Raw genomic sequence first — 13,793 nt, forward strand, 5'->3', positions numbered from 1 at the left:
GGTCTGTTTGGTTGTTTGAATCTGAAGATTTAAAAAATATACAGATTTAGAATCTATGGATTCATGGTTCATGAAATTAACTGTTGGTTAGCCTGAATCTTTGGAATTAAATTTTTAGTTTTAACATCAAAAAATATTTATGGATTCATGGTTCAAATTTTTTTAATGTTTTATAATAGCTATGAAATCTATTTCATCTCATATTCATAAATCTAAAGATTCACATTTTTAGTTTAGGGCCTATTTGGTTACATGAATGCAGAGATTTCAAATCTCTGGATTCATGAATTTAAGAATTATAACCGTTTGGTTGTAAAAATCTCTACATTCATGAAATCTAGATATTCACCTTTTTACACTAAAAACGTGAATCTATAGATTTATGGGTAAGGGGTGAAATCCAGAGATTTCAAAAAAGCTATACATTTGCACATTCACAAAAATCATGTCGATCAAATAGTTTAATAGGATGAATCCACAGATTTCATTCCACAACCAAACATCTAATTTTATAAATTATAACTCCATAGATTTGAAATCTCTAGATATTTGAAATCTCCAGACTCATGTAATCAAACACGCCATTAAAAAGATGAATCTCTAAATTTCATGAATCTAAATATTCACATAACAAAATAGGTATAAATCTCCCATTTGTGAATAGAGAGATTTCAAATCTATGGATTCATGTAACCAAACAAGTCATAAGTGAATCTTATGTATTTGTACAAAAGAATTCTAAAAGGATATTATGCATGGTTAAGATGAAAAATTCAATTATAAGGGAGGCAAAAGTATTAAAATAGATAATTAATAAATATTTTTAAAATTAAAACTCATTAAAGTAAATATTTTTTGATACGATCAATTATATAAATTTTTCTCAAAAAAATAGTGATAATTTTACCATTGTATATTTTTAAGGGTAAATATCACTTACCTCCCCTCTTAGCTGGACAAATAGCACTTACATCCCTTTTTAGTTGAATAATATCACTTACCTCCCCTCTTACCTAGCAAATATATTAAACAAATCCCCTCTGTTAACTTTATACATTAAATTTAATTTTTATCGTTAAATATTTTTCTAAATCCCCAAACTACCATTGACTAAAAATAAATTTTTTATTTTATTTTAAACCCTAAATTACCTTAATCACCATAACAGTTAAAATACAAAATTATCCTAAATTAAAATAATTATTAAAACCAAAACACCATAGTTAAACCCAAATTATATTTAATTAGTAAAAGCCCAACATACCTTCTTTTTTTTTTTTAATTGTATTTTTTTATTTTATTTGATGGTAGTACGTGTTTAATTTTATTAACATATCCTTTTTTTTTTAATTGCATTTTTTTATTTTACTTGATAGTAGTACATGTTTTTTTTAATTGTTTGATAAAAAAAAGAAGAAGGTATGTTGGGCTTTTAATAATTAAAGATAATTTTAATTATGGTATTTTGATTTTTAATAATTATTTTAATTGAGGGTAATTTAGTATTTAACTGGTAGGGTGATTACGGTAATTTATGGTTTAAAATAAAAAATATTTTTAACTAAAGATAATTTGGAGTTTTAGAAAAATATTTAACTGTAAAAGTTAAATTTAAGAGGAGGTGTAAGTGCTATTTGTCTAGCTAAGAAGGAAGTTAAGTGATATTTATCTTATTTTTAATTAAAAAAATTCAAAAATAGCTTGAATAGTAAAAAACTAAGACTTCAAAGTGATTAGAGTTGAATTTCCTTAAAACCTCATAGAAAGTGTCACCTTGTATTACATAACACTATCTCACGCTCGATCATATAACAAAAGAAAAAAGAAATGTATGTATTTTATTTTTCTTACTAATTATGGGGTAAGGAAGGGAAGAAATTGGGGTTGAGTGTAGCATACTAATTCCTTTACCATGACGTGCCACGGAGCCATTTCATATATGTGGGGGGAAGCCACATATGGAGAAGGAAAACGGAAAACCTTCCTGATTTGGTCGTATTCACATAGATTTCTGATCTCTGTCGTTTGTTTGTTCTGTGACTCTGTCCACTCTGTCACTCACACAAATGGCAAAATACGATAAGCAATTAGCCGCCAGGCCAGGGGCAATTACCATTTTTCGATTTCAACCAAATCTATTTTTTCAGAAAAATAAAATTCATTCACCGTCGACTTTTTTTTTCTTCTATATAATATATAATATATAATATATCAGGTTTAATTAAAATCAGTTTTTTTTTTTTTTTTTTAACTTTTATTTTATTTTCTTTTCTTTTCTTTTCCTGTTTTTAACTCCAACATATATATGATATATATACCTAATAAGTTAATTAAAAATCCTCTCCTCCGTATCAGACTCCGCGAACGGTTTCCCTGGTTGCGGATACCGTATAAAAGATCTTCATTTTGTTGATTGATTGATTCACCTCAGGGACAGAAATAACCGATCGAGTTTGTGGATCGTCTGGATTTTCCTTTGTTCGATCCGAAACAGGCTTGGGATTTCTCCTCGACCGCATCGAACTGGTAAGTTCGCAGATCTATAATTTTTGTTTTTATCCAACTTCAGATCCGTTTCGTCAATGTAGGAAAGATGTGATTTTTATGCTCAGATGTTGTGATTTACTCCTCATTATATTCGTCAATCGTTGCTTCTTCTCCTTCTTCTTTTGCTCTTGCTCTTGCTCTTGCTCTTGCGGTATCGCGCTGGATATTGATCTCTGTGTCCTCGTTTTTGGGCTCCGAGTGATCTCGATTTTGTATCGGTTCTGCCTTTGGCTTGATCTGATCTAAGGTTACCTCATGACCGGAGTAGTTACAGGATTTCATGCAGATCGCATGCAGTCTCTTTCGGTTTTTACTTCTTAATGCATCACTGTATCGCTCTTTCCTCGCTAAATATAATTGTTTTAACTTCGCCTTCTCAATAATCATGCTTTCTGATTGCTGTTCGTCTAATCGTGAAGGCATTTTTTATTGCATGCATCTCTTCCCTCAACCCAAAACTTAATTTGGTTCCCCATTAGTGTCATTTTGAATGGTCTCAAATCTCCTCCTTCCGCAGATTGGGATTTAAATTCTGTATTTGTTATGTCGTATGCTTCAAGCTTCTACTTCTATTATTTTGCATTAAATATTTAAATTCCAATGCCCCTTTTAAGATCTTCAGTGATTGCATTGGAAAGCCAGGAATTACTAAATTCGAACAAGGAAGGATGTGAAAGAATTGAGGAAGATTCAAACTTTGCGTATATGATTGCTGCATTCTTTTGATAAAATGGTATTGATGTGGGCATGAATTTTCTGCAGACGTTGGCTGTTGATATGGCTTCAGCGGCTGGAGCAACAGGATGGCTCAGAGGGAAAGTGAAGGCCGTTCCTTCCGGTGACTGCTTGGTGATCATGGGAAGCTCGAAGTCAGAGTTCCCACCAGAGAAGACAGTCACATTATCCTCTATCGTTGCTCCAAGGCTGGTATGCTTGGCTGCATAAACTCCCACCCTCTAATTTGAACATTTGATCCTAATATACCTGTTTACTTGGTGAATTATATTCACAAAATGATTTCTTAATAACATTCTTAGCTTCTATATGCTTGTCCACCAACATACAGTTTCTGATGGAAAATACTGACTGGCTTTAGTGAGGAATTTATATACTCTAGTATATTTGTGTAGCCGTGAGAATTCTTCAATGATTCGGTGTGCGGATGTCTTCTACGGAAAGAAGTCCTTTACTAAGAAAATGAAATTATACACCGGCACTTTTTTTCATAGGTAGGGTGTGTTAGGTTGCAAATGATTCACCTTCCAAGAAGCATTTTTAGAAGACCACAATTAACAAACTTCACAGTGAAACCTGTTGATTATTAAACACAATGACACAATACCTGTATTATGCAATTCTCACTTTAAATGTTGGTTTTATTCCTATCACGATGGAATCTGATAATTCCTGGCAAGTATTGCTTCAAGTTTTTCTTACTACTGTTTGTTGCATTGGCTATGTTGAGATTTCTTCTGACAAGAATGGCATTTTCTAAAATTGAATTGTGAAGTGCACATTGTTAATCTCACTGAAATTCTCAATTTTGCACCTCAGCACATTTGTTTCTCACTCATAGCACATGTAGCTGTGTGGTAAGTGTCTTGGTTTTCGATAACCTTTGCATTTGCTTCTCGAGCTATCATAATGTTTGTTTGAAGGAGATGTCCATGGGATTTTTGTTGAGGCATGGTTTGATATATCAATAGCCTATTCAGGAGGCAGGAATAAGACATAATATTCTGCATGTGTCAAGAATGTCATTTTTTTCACGTAAAATTTTCTTGATTGATCTTTGGCACTCATTTCTGATGTTGATTATTTGTTGTTGTCAAATATATATTAATATTGTAGGCTCGTAGAAATGGTGTTGACGAGCCCTTTGCATGGGATAGCAGGGAATATTTGAGGAAGCTCTGCATAGGAAAGGTGCTCCTGCTGTAGCTCTCATTCTTTATTTGGTGATTTTACTATGAAAAAGAACATGCCTTGTCTTATTTTGATGTCCGTGACTTGATTACTGCAGGATGTCACATTCAAGGTGGACTACACAGTTCCATCAATAGGACGAGAATTTGGATCTGTTTTCCTTGGTGATAAAAATGTTGCATTGCTAGTTGTTTCAGAAGGCTGGGCAAAGGTTGTTTCTTTTTCCCCCGGTACACATTTTGGATATGCAGCCGTCAGTTTTACTTTTCAGATCACCTTATATTGCACCTGGCTTCTCTTTGCTTTTTTGTCTATGCAGGTTAGAGAGCAAGGCCAACAGAAAGGAGAGGCGAGTCCATTCCTGGCTGAACTGCAGCATCTTGAAGAGCAAGCAAAGCAGCAAGGTTTAGGCCGTTGGAGCAAGGCTAGTCTTCCTCCTTTCTCCTTTAAGCTGTATAACAGTTCCATCGATTTTTTCTCTCCTTTTGGCCTCTCTTTTTTTTTTTGGTGTGTGTGGTGAAATGGTACGTGTTTATTGGGAAAAACAAGGTTCATATGATTGATTTGGTCGGGGATGAGCAATTCCTTTTCTGATATTATGGTGTGTGTTGGTGTCTCTCTGCTGTCTTTAGTGCTGTTATCTGATATGCTCATTATTTTGGGTGAATTTTACTTACTTTCCTGTCTTTTGTATTCTGTATCAGATTACTGTCAAACTGGATATCCATTAAGGTTTTTGCTTCTTTTGGTTGTGGATATTTTGGCATGTAGTAACAGCATTGGCAAGACCTTCCCTATAGGGATTAGATAGGAAGCATGGTTTTTTCCCCCCTTCTTCTTCTTCTTCTTTTGAAGAAAACGAGTGGTGAAGGAATTAAGCTATCTGAGACTCTGAATGACATTTCAGATCCCAGTGGCATTATCCCTTGATAGCTTAGACTTGATTTCTCCAGGCTCGTGGGAACAGTTGACATGTGTAGCTGGTGTAATGCATTTTGGGTGACTTCTGTTTTACACTTATAGCAGGTCCCTGGTGCATCGGAGGCATCCATCCGGAACTTGCCTCCATCTGCAATTGGAGATCCCAGTAATTTAAATGCAAGGGGACTCTTGGAGGCCAATAAGGGAAGGCCAATGCAAGGGATTGTTGAGCAGGTTCGTGATGGAAGTACTATCCGTGTCTATTTGCTGCCAGATTTCCAGTTTGTACAAGTTTTTGTTGCCGGAATACAGGTTAGATATCATTATATGATCAATGTCCTTTTAGTGTACCCAGTGCTTTATATTTGTTCTTTCCTCATTCCTGGTTTTCCACTTAATGCTTACACTTACCCTTTATCACGGAATTAGTCTCCATCAATGGGAAGAAGAGCCGTGGTTGATACAGTTGTAGACTCTGAAGTAACGCCTGATGAAACAAATGGTGAGGGTTCTGCTCAACCTCAACAACCACTAACGTCAGCTCAGAGGCTTGTGGCCTCTGCGGCATCATCTAATGAAGTTTCTCCAGATCCATTTGGAAGGGAAGCTAAACACTTTACAGAGATTCGTGTTTTAAATAGAGAGGCAAGTGGGTTTATTTATTTCTATCATATATTGTGCATCACTGAAGCTGTCAACATTACCAGTTTCATGTGTGATCTGCCAGGTCCGTGTTGTTCTTGAAGGTGCAGACAAATTCAGCAACCTTATTGGATCGGTATATTATCCTGATGGTGATTCAGCAAAGGATCTAGCTTTGGAGCTTGTAGAAAATGTACGTAATTTTTTTACACAATGCATCATATTTGTACAATTTATTTTTATGGCTATATTTGGTTGGTATTACTGTAATTGGAAGATATAAGCTGTGAGCCTGTTTCAATGTATTGAGCTTGCAAATAAGCAATGAATTTGAAGCCTACTGATCACTGAAATTGTTGGAATCAGAATATGTTGCATGCTTTAGTATGAATTAGAATATTCTTCCCCCTAGATAGACAATATGAATTGGGTTTCTTAAATCTCTTGAATCTCATGTTTCTATAGTCCTTGTAATCTTTGTAGCCTTTGTTTTACTTTCTACTCAACTTATGATTTATTTTCATCTTGGCCCTTGCCACTATGAAAATCTTTTCATGCTGCTCATTATCTGTAGCCTACTGACTGTCTTATATGAAAAAAGGCCTTGGCTAAATATGTGGAGTGGAGTGCCAATATGTTGGAGGAAGATGTTAAACGACGGCTGAAATCTGCTGAACTGGTAGCAAAGAAGGACCGTTTGAGAATCTGGACAAACTTCGTACCTCCAGCTTCAAATTCTAAAGCTATTCATGATCAGAATTTTACTGGGAAAGTAAATGGATTTCCAACCAATGCCTTCTGATTAGTCCAGACTCTTGGAAGTGACCGCCTCTTTTATTTCGACCATCTGACCTTTTCCCATTAAACTTTCTAGGTGGTGGAGGTTGTCAGTGGTGACTGCATTATTGTTGCTGATGATGCTGTCCCTTTTGGTAGCCCATTAGCAGAGCGACGAGTCAATCTTTCAAGTATCAGGTCTCCCAAAATAGGAAATCCTCGTAGGGATGAAAAACCTGCGTCCTATGCCAGAGAAGCAAGGGAATTCCTGCGCACACGTCTTATTGGTCGTCAGGTACATATCCAGTTCATTGCAACTGATTCTCATTTAATAATCTAAAAAAATGATTTTGGTGGTTTATCAGACATTCTTTGCTTGCCTACTCTCAGGTTAATGTTTCAATGGAATATTCCAGAAAGGTTGGCATGGCTGATGGATCCTTGTCAACAGCTGGGGCAGCTGATTCTAGAGTAATGGACTTTGGATCAGTCTTCTTGGTGTCCTCCTCCAAGGTTGATGGTGATGACACAGTATCTGCTCCCTCTTCAGCAGGAAGTCAGACATCAGGGATAAATGTCGCTGAATTGGTTGTTGCTCGGGGCTTTGCAACCGTTATTAGACACCGAGATTTTGATGAAAGGTCAAACTACTATGATGCCCTCCTTGCTGCTGAAGCACGGGCAATGGCTGGGAAGAAAGGGATCCATTCTGCCAGGGATCCTCCTGTGATGCACATAACAGACCTTACGATGGTTAGACTAGAACTAATTTTATGTTTCTTTTATTCCATTCTTAATTAACTGTTAAGCACTGAGGTGGTTGCTATGCGATTCACAATTTCTTTCCATTTAAATTTCCATCTCAGGCATCTGTGAAGAAAGCCAAAGATTTCTTGCCATTTTTGCAACGTAGCAGAAGGCTCCCTGCTGTTGTGGAATATGTCCTCAGTGGTCATCGATTTAAATTGCTAATTCCCAAGGAAACTTGCAGCATTGCCTTCTCATTCTCTGGTGTTAGATGCCCAGGTAGAGATGAGCCATACTCAGATGAAGCACTTGCCCTAATGAGAAGAAAAATACTGCAAAGAGATGTTGAGGTACTGGAATTCCCCATTTAAAGGATTTTATTTGATTTTCTGGATTTATTATTTACTTTTTTTTCTTCTTCTGTTAATGCCAGATTGAAGTAGAAACAGCAGATAGAACTGGAACTTTCTTAGGATCCTTGTGGGAATCAAAGACCAATATGGCTGTGCCACTTCTAGAAGCCGGTCTTGCAAGGCTCCAAACTGCCTTCGGCTCTGATCGGATTCCAGATATTCACCTTCTTGAGCAGGCTCAGCAGTCTGCAAAACAACAGAAATTGAAAGTGAGCAGCAGAAATATTTTTAGTTATGATTTGTTGCTCCTATGAGATAGCTTATGGATGCTTTATTACAGATATGGGAGAATTATGTTGAAGGACAAGAAGTTGCTAATGGCGCAACTGCAGAAAGCAAACAGAAAGAAGTACTCAAGGTAACTGGTGATGACACTTTGTATTTGGCACCATTTTCATATGTTTTCAAGTGAATAACATACCTTCCTGATATTTCCTCCAGGTGAAGGTTACCGAAGTTCTGGGTGGTGGTAGGTTCTATGTCCAAGTGGTTGAAGATCAGAAAGTGGCATTTATCCAGCAGCAACTTGCTTCATTGAATATTCAAGAGGCTCCTGTTATTGGTGCTTTCAATCCAAAAAAGGGAGAAATTGTCCTTGCTCAGTTTACAATGGACAATTCTTGGAACCGAGCAATGGTGAGAGCTACAAACTCTTGATTCTGATCCAATGCAATTGCTAATATCATACTTATGCTAGCATTGAGACTAATTTTATCGAAGCTGCTTTTCGAATATTTCTTTGTTGCCTATAGTGATTCCGAAAAGGTAACTGAACCTTTCCTTGTTTATTGTAATCTCTAACCACATGCATTTTATTAGATGAATGGGGCAACTGCAGATTCCAGTGATAAGTTATAGGTTGTTGCTTCTTCTTTTTTCTTTGATCTATGTTGATATCTTTTGGAATCCTGGTGGTTGTAGTGGCAGAGTGTAATGATTCTTCCTGCTGGGTTTAGATAATTTTCCATGAGAAAGGTCTCACTTATTATTTAACGTTCTGTCATCAAGAAATACTTATTTATGTGCAGGCAAGCGTTTCTATATTAATGGCAGACATCGCCTTATGTGCTATTTTCATTTGTTAGTCCCCCATTATCCACCACAGCACATGGCCGAAATTCAAACTTATTGTTGCATTTTGATCCTCGTTTTGGTTCTAATTTCTTAATTACTGACAAGAAAAATAATATACTTATTTAATTGCAACTTTATTAGAAAATTATCATATTGAAATTTAATAATATCTCTTCAGTATGGCTGTGAAAATTGTTGTACAATTCTACTTTCGTACAACAACTTGAAGATCATATCACCATGATCACAGTAGGACATATATAGTTTATAATTTGTTGTATTAAGCATCTTTCTTTATATTTTTGATAATGTTACAATCATAAGGTATTCTGGTGAGAAAACTTTTCCTTGATGTTTCCAGATTGTAAATGCACCACGAGGAGCTGTTGAATCCCAAAAAGACCTGTTTGAAGTCTTCTACATTGACTATGGGAACCAAGAAGAAATTCCATACAGTCGCTTACGCCCTCTTGATCCTTCTGTGTCCTCTGGACCTGGTCTTGCTCAGTTATGCAGCCTTGCATATATTAAGGTACCAAGCTTGGAGGAGGATTTTGGACAAGAAGCAGCTGAGTATCTTAGCCAACGCATTCTAGACAATTCCAAAGAGCTTGGGGCGAAGGTTGAGGAGAGGGATACCTCAGGAGGAAAAGTGAAAGGACAGGGGACAGGGACAATTCTTTATGTAACTCTGGTGGATGTTGAAACTAGTTTAAGTATAAATGCTTCCATGCTACAGGTTTGTTTGGTGACTTCAATTTTTTATTATCATCATGTTTGTTGTTCTATTATTAAGGTTGGTTTCATATTCAGTTTCTTCCACTCCTAAGTATGTTGCTTTTTCAAGTGCCTTTCTTAGATAAACACACTGCAAGGATTTTTGCTTGGTTTATTTGATTTTTCTCATATATAACTCTATTTAGCATGCAAGAATTAGATTTGTATGATCTGCCTGAGTTAACCAAGGAATTGGTTGATTGATAATCAATTTTAGAATGTGGTTTATACGCATCTCAAACCTCAAATTATTTGTGAAGAGCAAAAAGAGCTCTACTCATCTCGAATCTAATTATTTTCTGAGTCTACAAAGTTCTGTGATTTCTAAATATCTGTATCTGAGAGCTTTTTAAGCATTAGATTTATTTGTGTAAGTGTGTGTGTGTGTTTTTTTTTGGGTTGTTTTTCTCTTCACTCTACTTAATCAATTATTAGAAGTCTTAACACTTTTTTTTTTTTTTTTGTTGATTCAAATAGTATGGATATTTTTTTTCTTGATCTAGATTATTTGGTTACATTCACCTGAGCCCTCACTTCTTTTTTTGGTTTTAAAATAATTTTGCATATCTTCAGGAAGGACTTGCAAGATTGGAAAGGAGGAAGAGATGGGATACTAGAGAAAGGCAGCAGGCCTTGGACAATTTGGAAGAGTTCCAGGCAACGGCTAAGCGTGAGAGGCTGAAGATGTGGCAGTACGGAGATATCCAGTCAGATGATGAGGATTCTGCAGCACCAACTCCTGTTAAGAAAGCAGCGGGTCGCCGATAAATACAACAACTCCACTTGCATAAAGTGGTGGGTCTATCTATTGGTGCTGTCATACGGTTTAATTGTGTAGCAGAGGATAGTAGACTGACTTCCGGGAGAGCCATCTTAGGTGTTTTTTGTTTTCTTTTCACCTTCTTGCCTTTCAACTATATTTGTTCTTCGGCTTCTTTTTTCTGTTTACTTGAGGTGAGGAACAATCCCAATTTTTCTTGCCCCCAATACTAATAAGGTGAACACCGGCTTATCTTTCTTCTTTTGAAAGAGCTTCAGGGGATTTTCACGTTTTGATATCTATCCATCCATCCATCCATCCTTTATTCATGCACTTAGAAGTTACATGAACAGGAATCCGAATCCTACTTTTCTTGTGAAACATGTAATACATGTGTTATGCGTCTGTTGTTCTGAAGCCTACTTAGCTTGGATTGGCTGTTAGCACTCCTGAATGGAAATCGCCGTGGGTATCCCTTTCTAAGGGATTTTCAGATCTCCTGCCAACTCAGGATTGGGTTTTTTTAGATATTCTCCCTGAGGTGGGGATCCCGGGTGTCCTGGTTCTGATTTCAAGTGTTGTGTTGGGCACTCGTTAAAGTGTGACAAGAATAGATACTACTTTATGTATGGTGATGTCTCATCAAATGATGGGGATCTTAAAGTGTATTTTCATGTTGTAATGTGGCACTAGTCTCCTTTCTAACATTACTCGTTTCAAGAATTCAATAGAATTCAGCTTGAAATCAGCATATCACAAGCACACTTTAGGTAGACAAGTAGCAATGACAAAGAGAAGCTATAAAATGCTTCTCAAGCACCCATATTTAAACTCTAAGGCATATCTCTGCAAGTTCCTTTCAAGTCTGGTAGGTTTTTTAATTTTGCCCACAAGTAGATCTCACCTCCCCAACTCTGATATAGAGCAATTCAGATTACTGGAATCAGTAGGACTGAAAAGGAACTTTCATATGCTACCCACATGTCAGGTTCTTAGTGTAATGCACATAATTAAATAAAACTTCTCATTGGCCAGCCAACCATCCCATCTTGTGGTCCTGGTAGTTCTATGGTCTAGCTATGTAGTAGTTCCTGTTATGTCTTTCTCAATTTCTTGGCTATATCAAGCTGTATAGCCCTGTTATATCTTTCTCATCTTCTTGGCCAGGTCAATTGTAGAGAGCTAAGTTGTTTATATTTCTTCATAACTAGTATGGAACCCCCATTTCCCAGAACCCATGGTGTCGTGCCCTGCCTTGCCAAGAAGGTAATAAGGATAAATGACTACTCAACAATAGATAGGCTTGAATTAGACAAACAGAGCCAGCCTGAACTTGAATGGCAATACAATGTGAGGATCAATCAGAGTATTCCAAGCCCACCCAATCAATATTGAGTTGATCCAATTCCACCAGGACAATACTGAGTTGGCTTCAGATTTTTTTAAGTTGTAAGTTAAGATGACCAAGACAGACCAGATTGGGTTTGTCTAAACCAGGCCTTGCTTCTGTCTATGTTCAAAATTCTATCACCCATCACTACATGAATTCTCTATCCTTTTCCAAGGAGTAGAAGAATAAAACTTTGAAGATCTGAAGATTATAAAGTCTTTGGTTCTTTCACTTTGAACTATTATTTTTAGTTCTTTTTAGGACTTGTGATGTGGTTCAACCTGATCCCTCCTAGGAATCCCTTTAACAAACTTCTTTCTTGCAATGCAGTAAGTTGAAATCAAATTACTATAATTAAGTTTACCCCTCAAACCTGCTAGTAGATTACACAAAATTCTCTAAAATATTATCAACAGTAAAAGAAGCTACCCAATTCAGGTCGGAAACTGCTTTATCTTTCCAATTTTTCCTTCTGTAATTTTTGGCTTTTCTCTTGGGTGGGTTTGGGGGGGAGTGTTGGCAAGACATATACCTTTTTTTCCCCCCAGCTAACTCCAGTTATTTCTTTCTACAATGAGGGAAAAGTTGCAGAAAGCGCTCAATCTTATTGCATGCTATACACCGACTCAGTATAATATGAAATTCTTTTGGAATTCCTATGGTTTGACCACATTCACACTATACTTTAGCGGACACAATAGAATGTTAAATGAAAAGCACAGATCAGGTAAACTGAAAAAGAACATCTCCGGCTATACACGAAAAATTACCCACTGCAGATCTGTTGATAGCCAGAGGATGTCATGTTCAACCCCAATGTCTTTCCTGTGGTCACCCTTCTTTCTCGGCGCATCACCTCTTTACGAGTTGCTCTTTTACGCTTCACCTCTGGCAAACCCTACAACTCCAGTCGTAGGACCCCTCACAATCCTTTTGCCCCCAACTCCAAGCATGTGTCACCCTTTCTAGCACTCATTATCCCCTCATAGACAACAAAACCTACACACCCTCATCGCACTTTGGGCTTTGGAGATACTACAATCTTGTCACACACTCTTCCCAAACCCCTAGACATCAAGATGCTGTGCAAAGCTTACAATAAGCGATAGTGGACTTCACCCCTCCCTTCCCACAAAATCTCTCCTGTATGACGCCCACGTTCATTAGGTGGGAACCTCCACAGCCAGATCAGATCAAACTCAATGTCGATGGATCTTCCTTTTTCGATCTAAAACGTTATGGGATTGGTGGTATAATACGTGACTCTAATCATAAGGTGGTGTTTGCTTTTGGATAAGGAATGGGCGATCAGGATTCTCTTATTACAGAAGCACTAGCCATTAGGCATGGACCCAGTCTTGCCCTAGATTTCCAAATTCCCCACATCCATGGAAAGTGATAACCTAGCGATGGTGAAGGCAATTACACATCCAGCATCCCGTCACAACTAGAAAATCTCCCATGTGCTCAACGATATTCTCAAGTTAGCGATAGCCTTCTCGGATTGTTCGCTCACACATGTACATCATGAAGCAAATTTCGCCGCCAATGAGTTGGCCAAATCGGCAGCTTTCTCCCAAGATTGGTTCATGTACCACAATACCCCCCCCCCCACCTTTTGACATGGATCCTGCTCTATGATTCTCTTAGATGCAAGATCCCTCGTGGTTTTTTCTTGAATAAATAAAGCTCTCTTTGATACAAAAAAAATAAAAGACCATCTCCTGATAACTAAATTATAGAATCCCAATCGATTGATAACAATGACATAGTAAAGGAAACGTTAAAATGTCAAACTATCTAATTAACAACGAACATA

The 13,793-nt window shown here is 37.0% G+C and overlaps 1 protein-coding gene across 1 annotated transcript; it reads left to right on the top strand.

Annotated features, from left to right (window-relative positions):
* Positions 1-2,339: 2,339 nt before the first annotated feature.
* Positions 2,340-10,882, top strand: LOC149006177 (ribonuclease TUDOR 1-like). Its single transcript, XM_089165142.1, has 17 exons — positions 2,340-2,526; positions 3,310-3,474; positions 4,399-4,473; positions 4,571-4,684; positions 4,793-4,897; positions 5,500-5,706; positions 5,824-6,039; positions 6,122-6,229; positions 6,638-6,808; positions 6,911-7,108; positions 7,204-7,566; positions 7,680-7,910; positions 7,994-8,182; positions 8,254-8,331; positions 8,415-8,609; positions 9,409-9,786; positions 10,398-10,882. Exons 2-17 carry the CDS (start codon positions 3,325-3,327, stop codon positions 10,590-10,592), a joined length of 2,973 nt encoding a protein of 990 aa, XP_089021268.1. The 5' UTR covers positions 2,340-2,526; positions 3,310-3,324; the 3' UTR covers positions 10,593-10,882.
* The last annotated feature ends 2,911 nt before the right edge of the window (positions 10,883-13,793 follow it).

Source organism: Hakea prostrata, chromosome 8, assembly GCF_041222555.1.
Source record: "Hakea prostrata isolate BN-2017 chromosome 8, UWA_Hpros_2, whole genome shotgun sequence".
In the NCBI taxonomy this organism is placed as follows: domain Eukaryota; kingdom Viridiplantae; phylum Streptophyta; class Magnoliopsida; order Proteales; family Proteaceae; genus Hakea; species Hakea prostrata.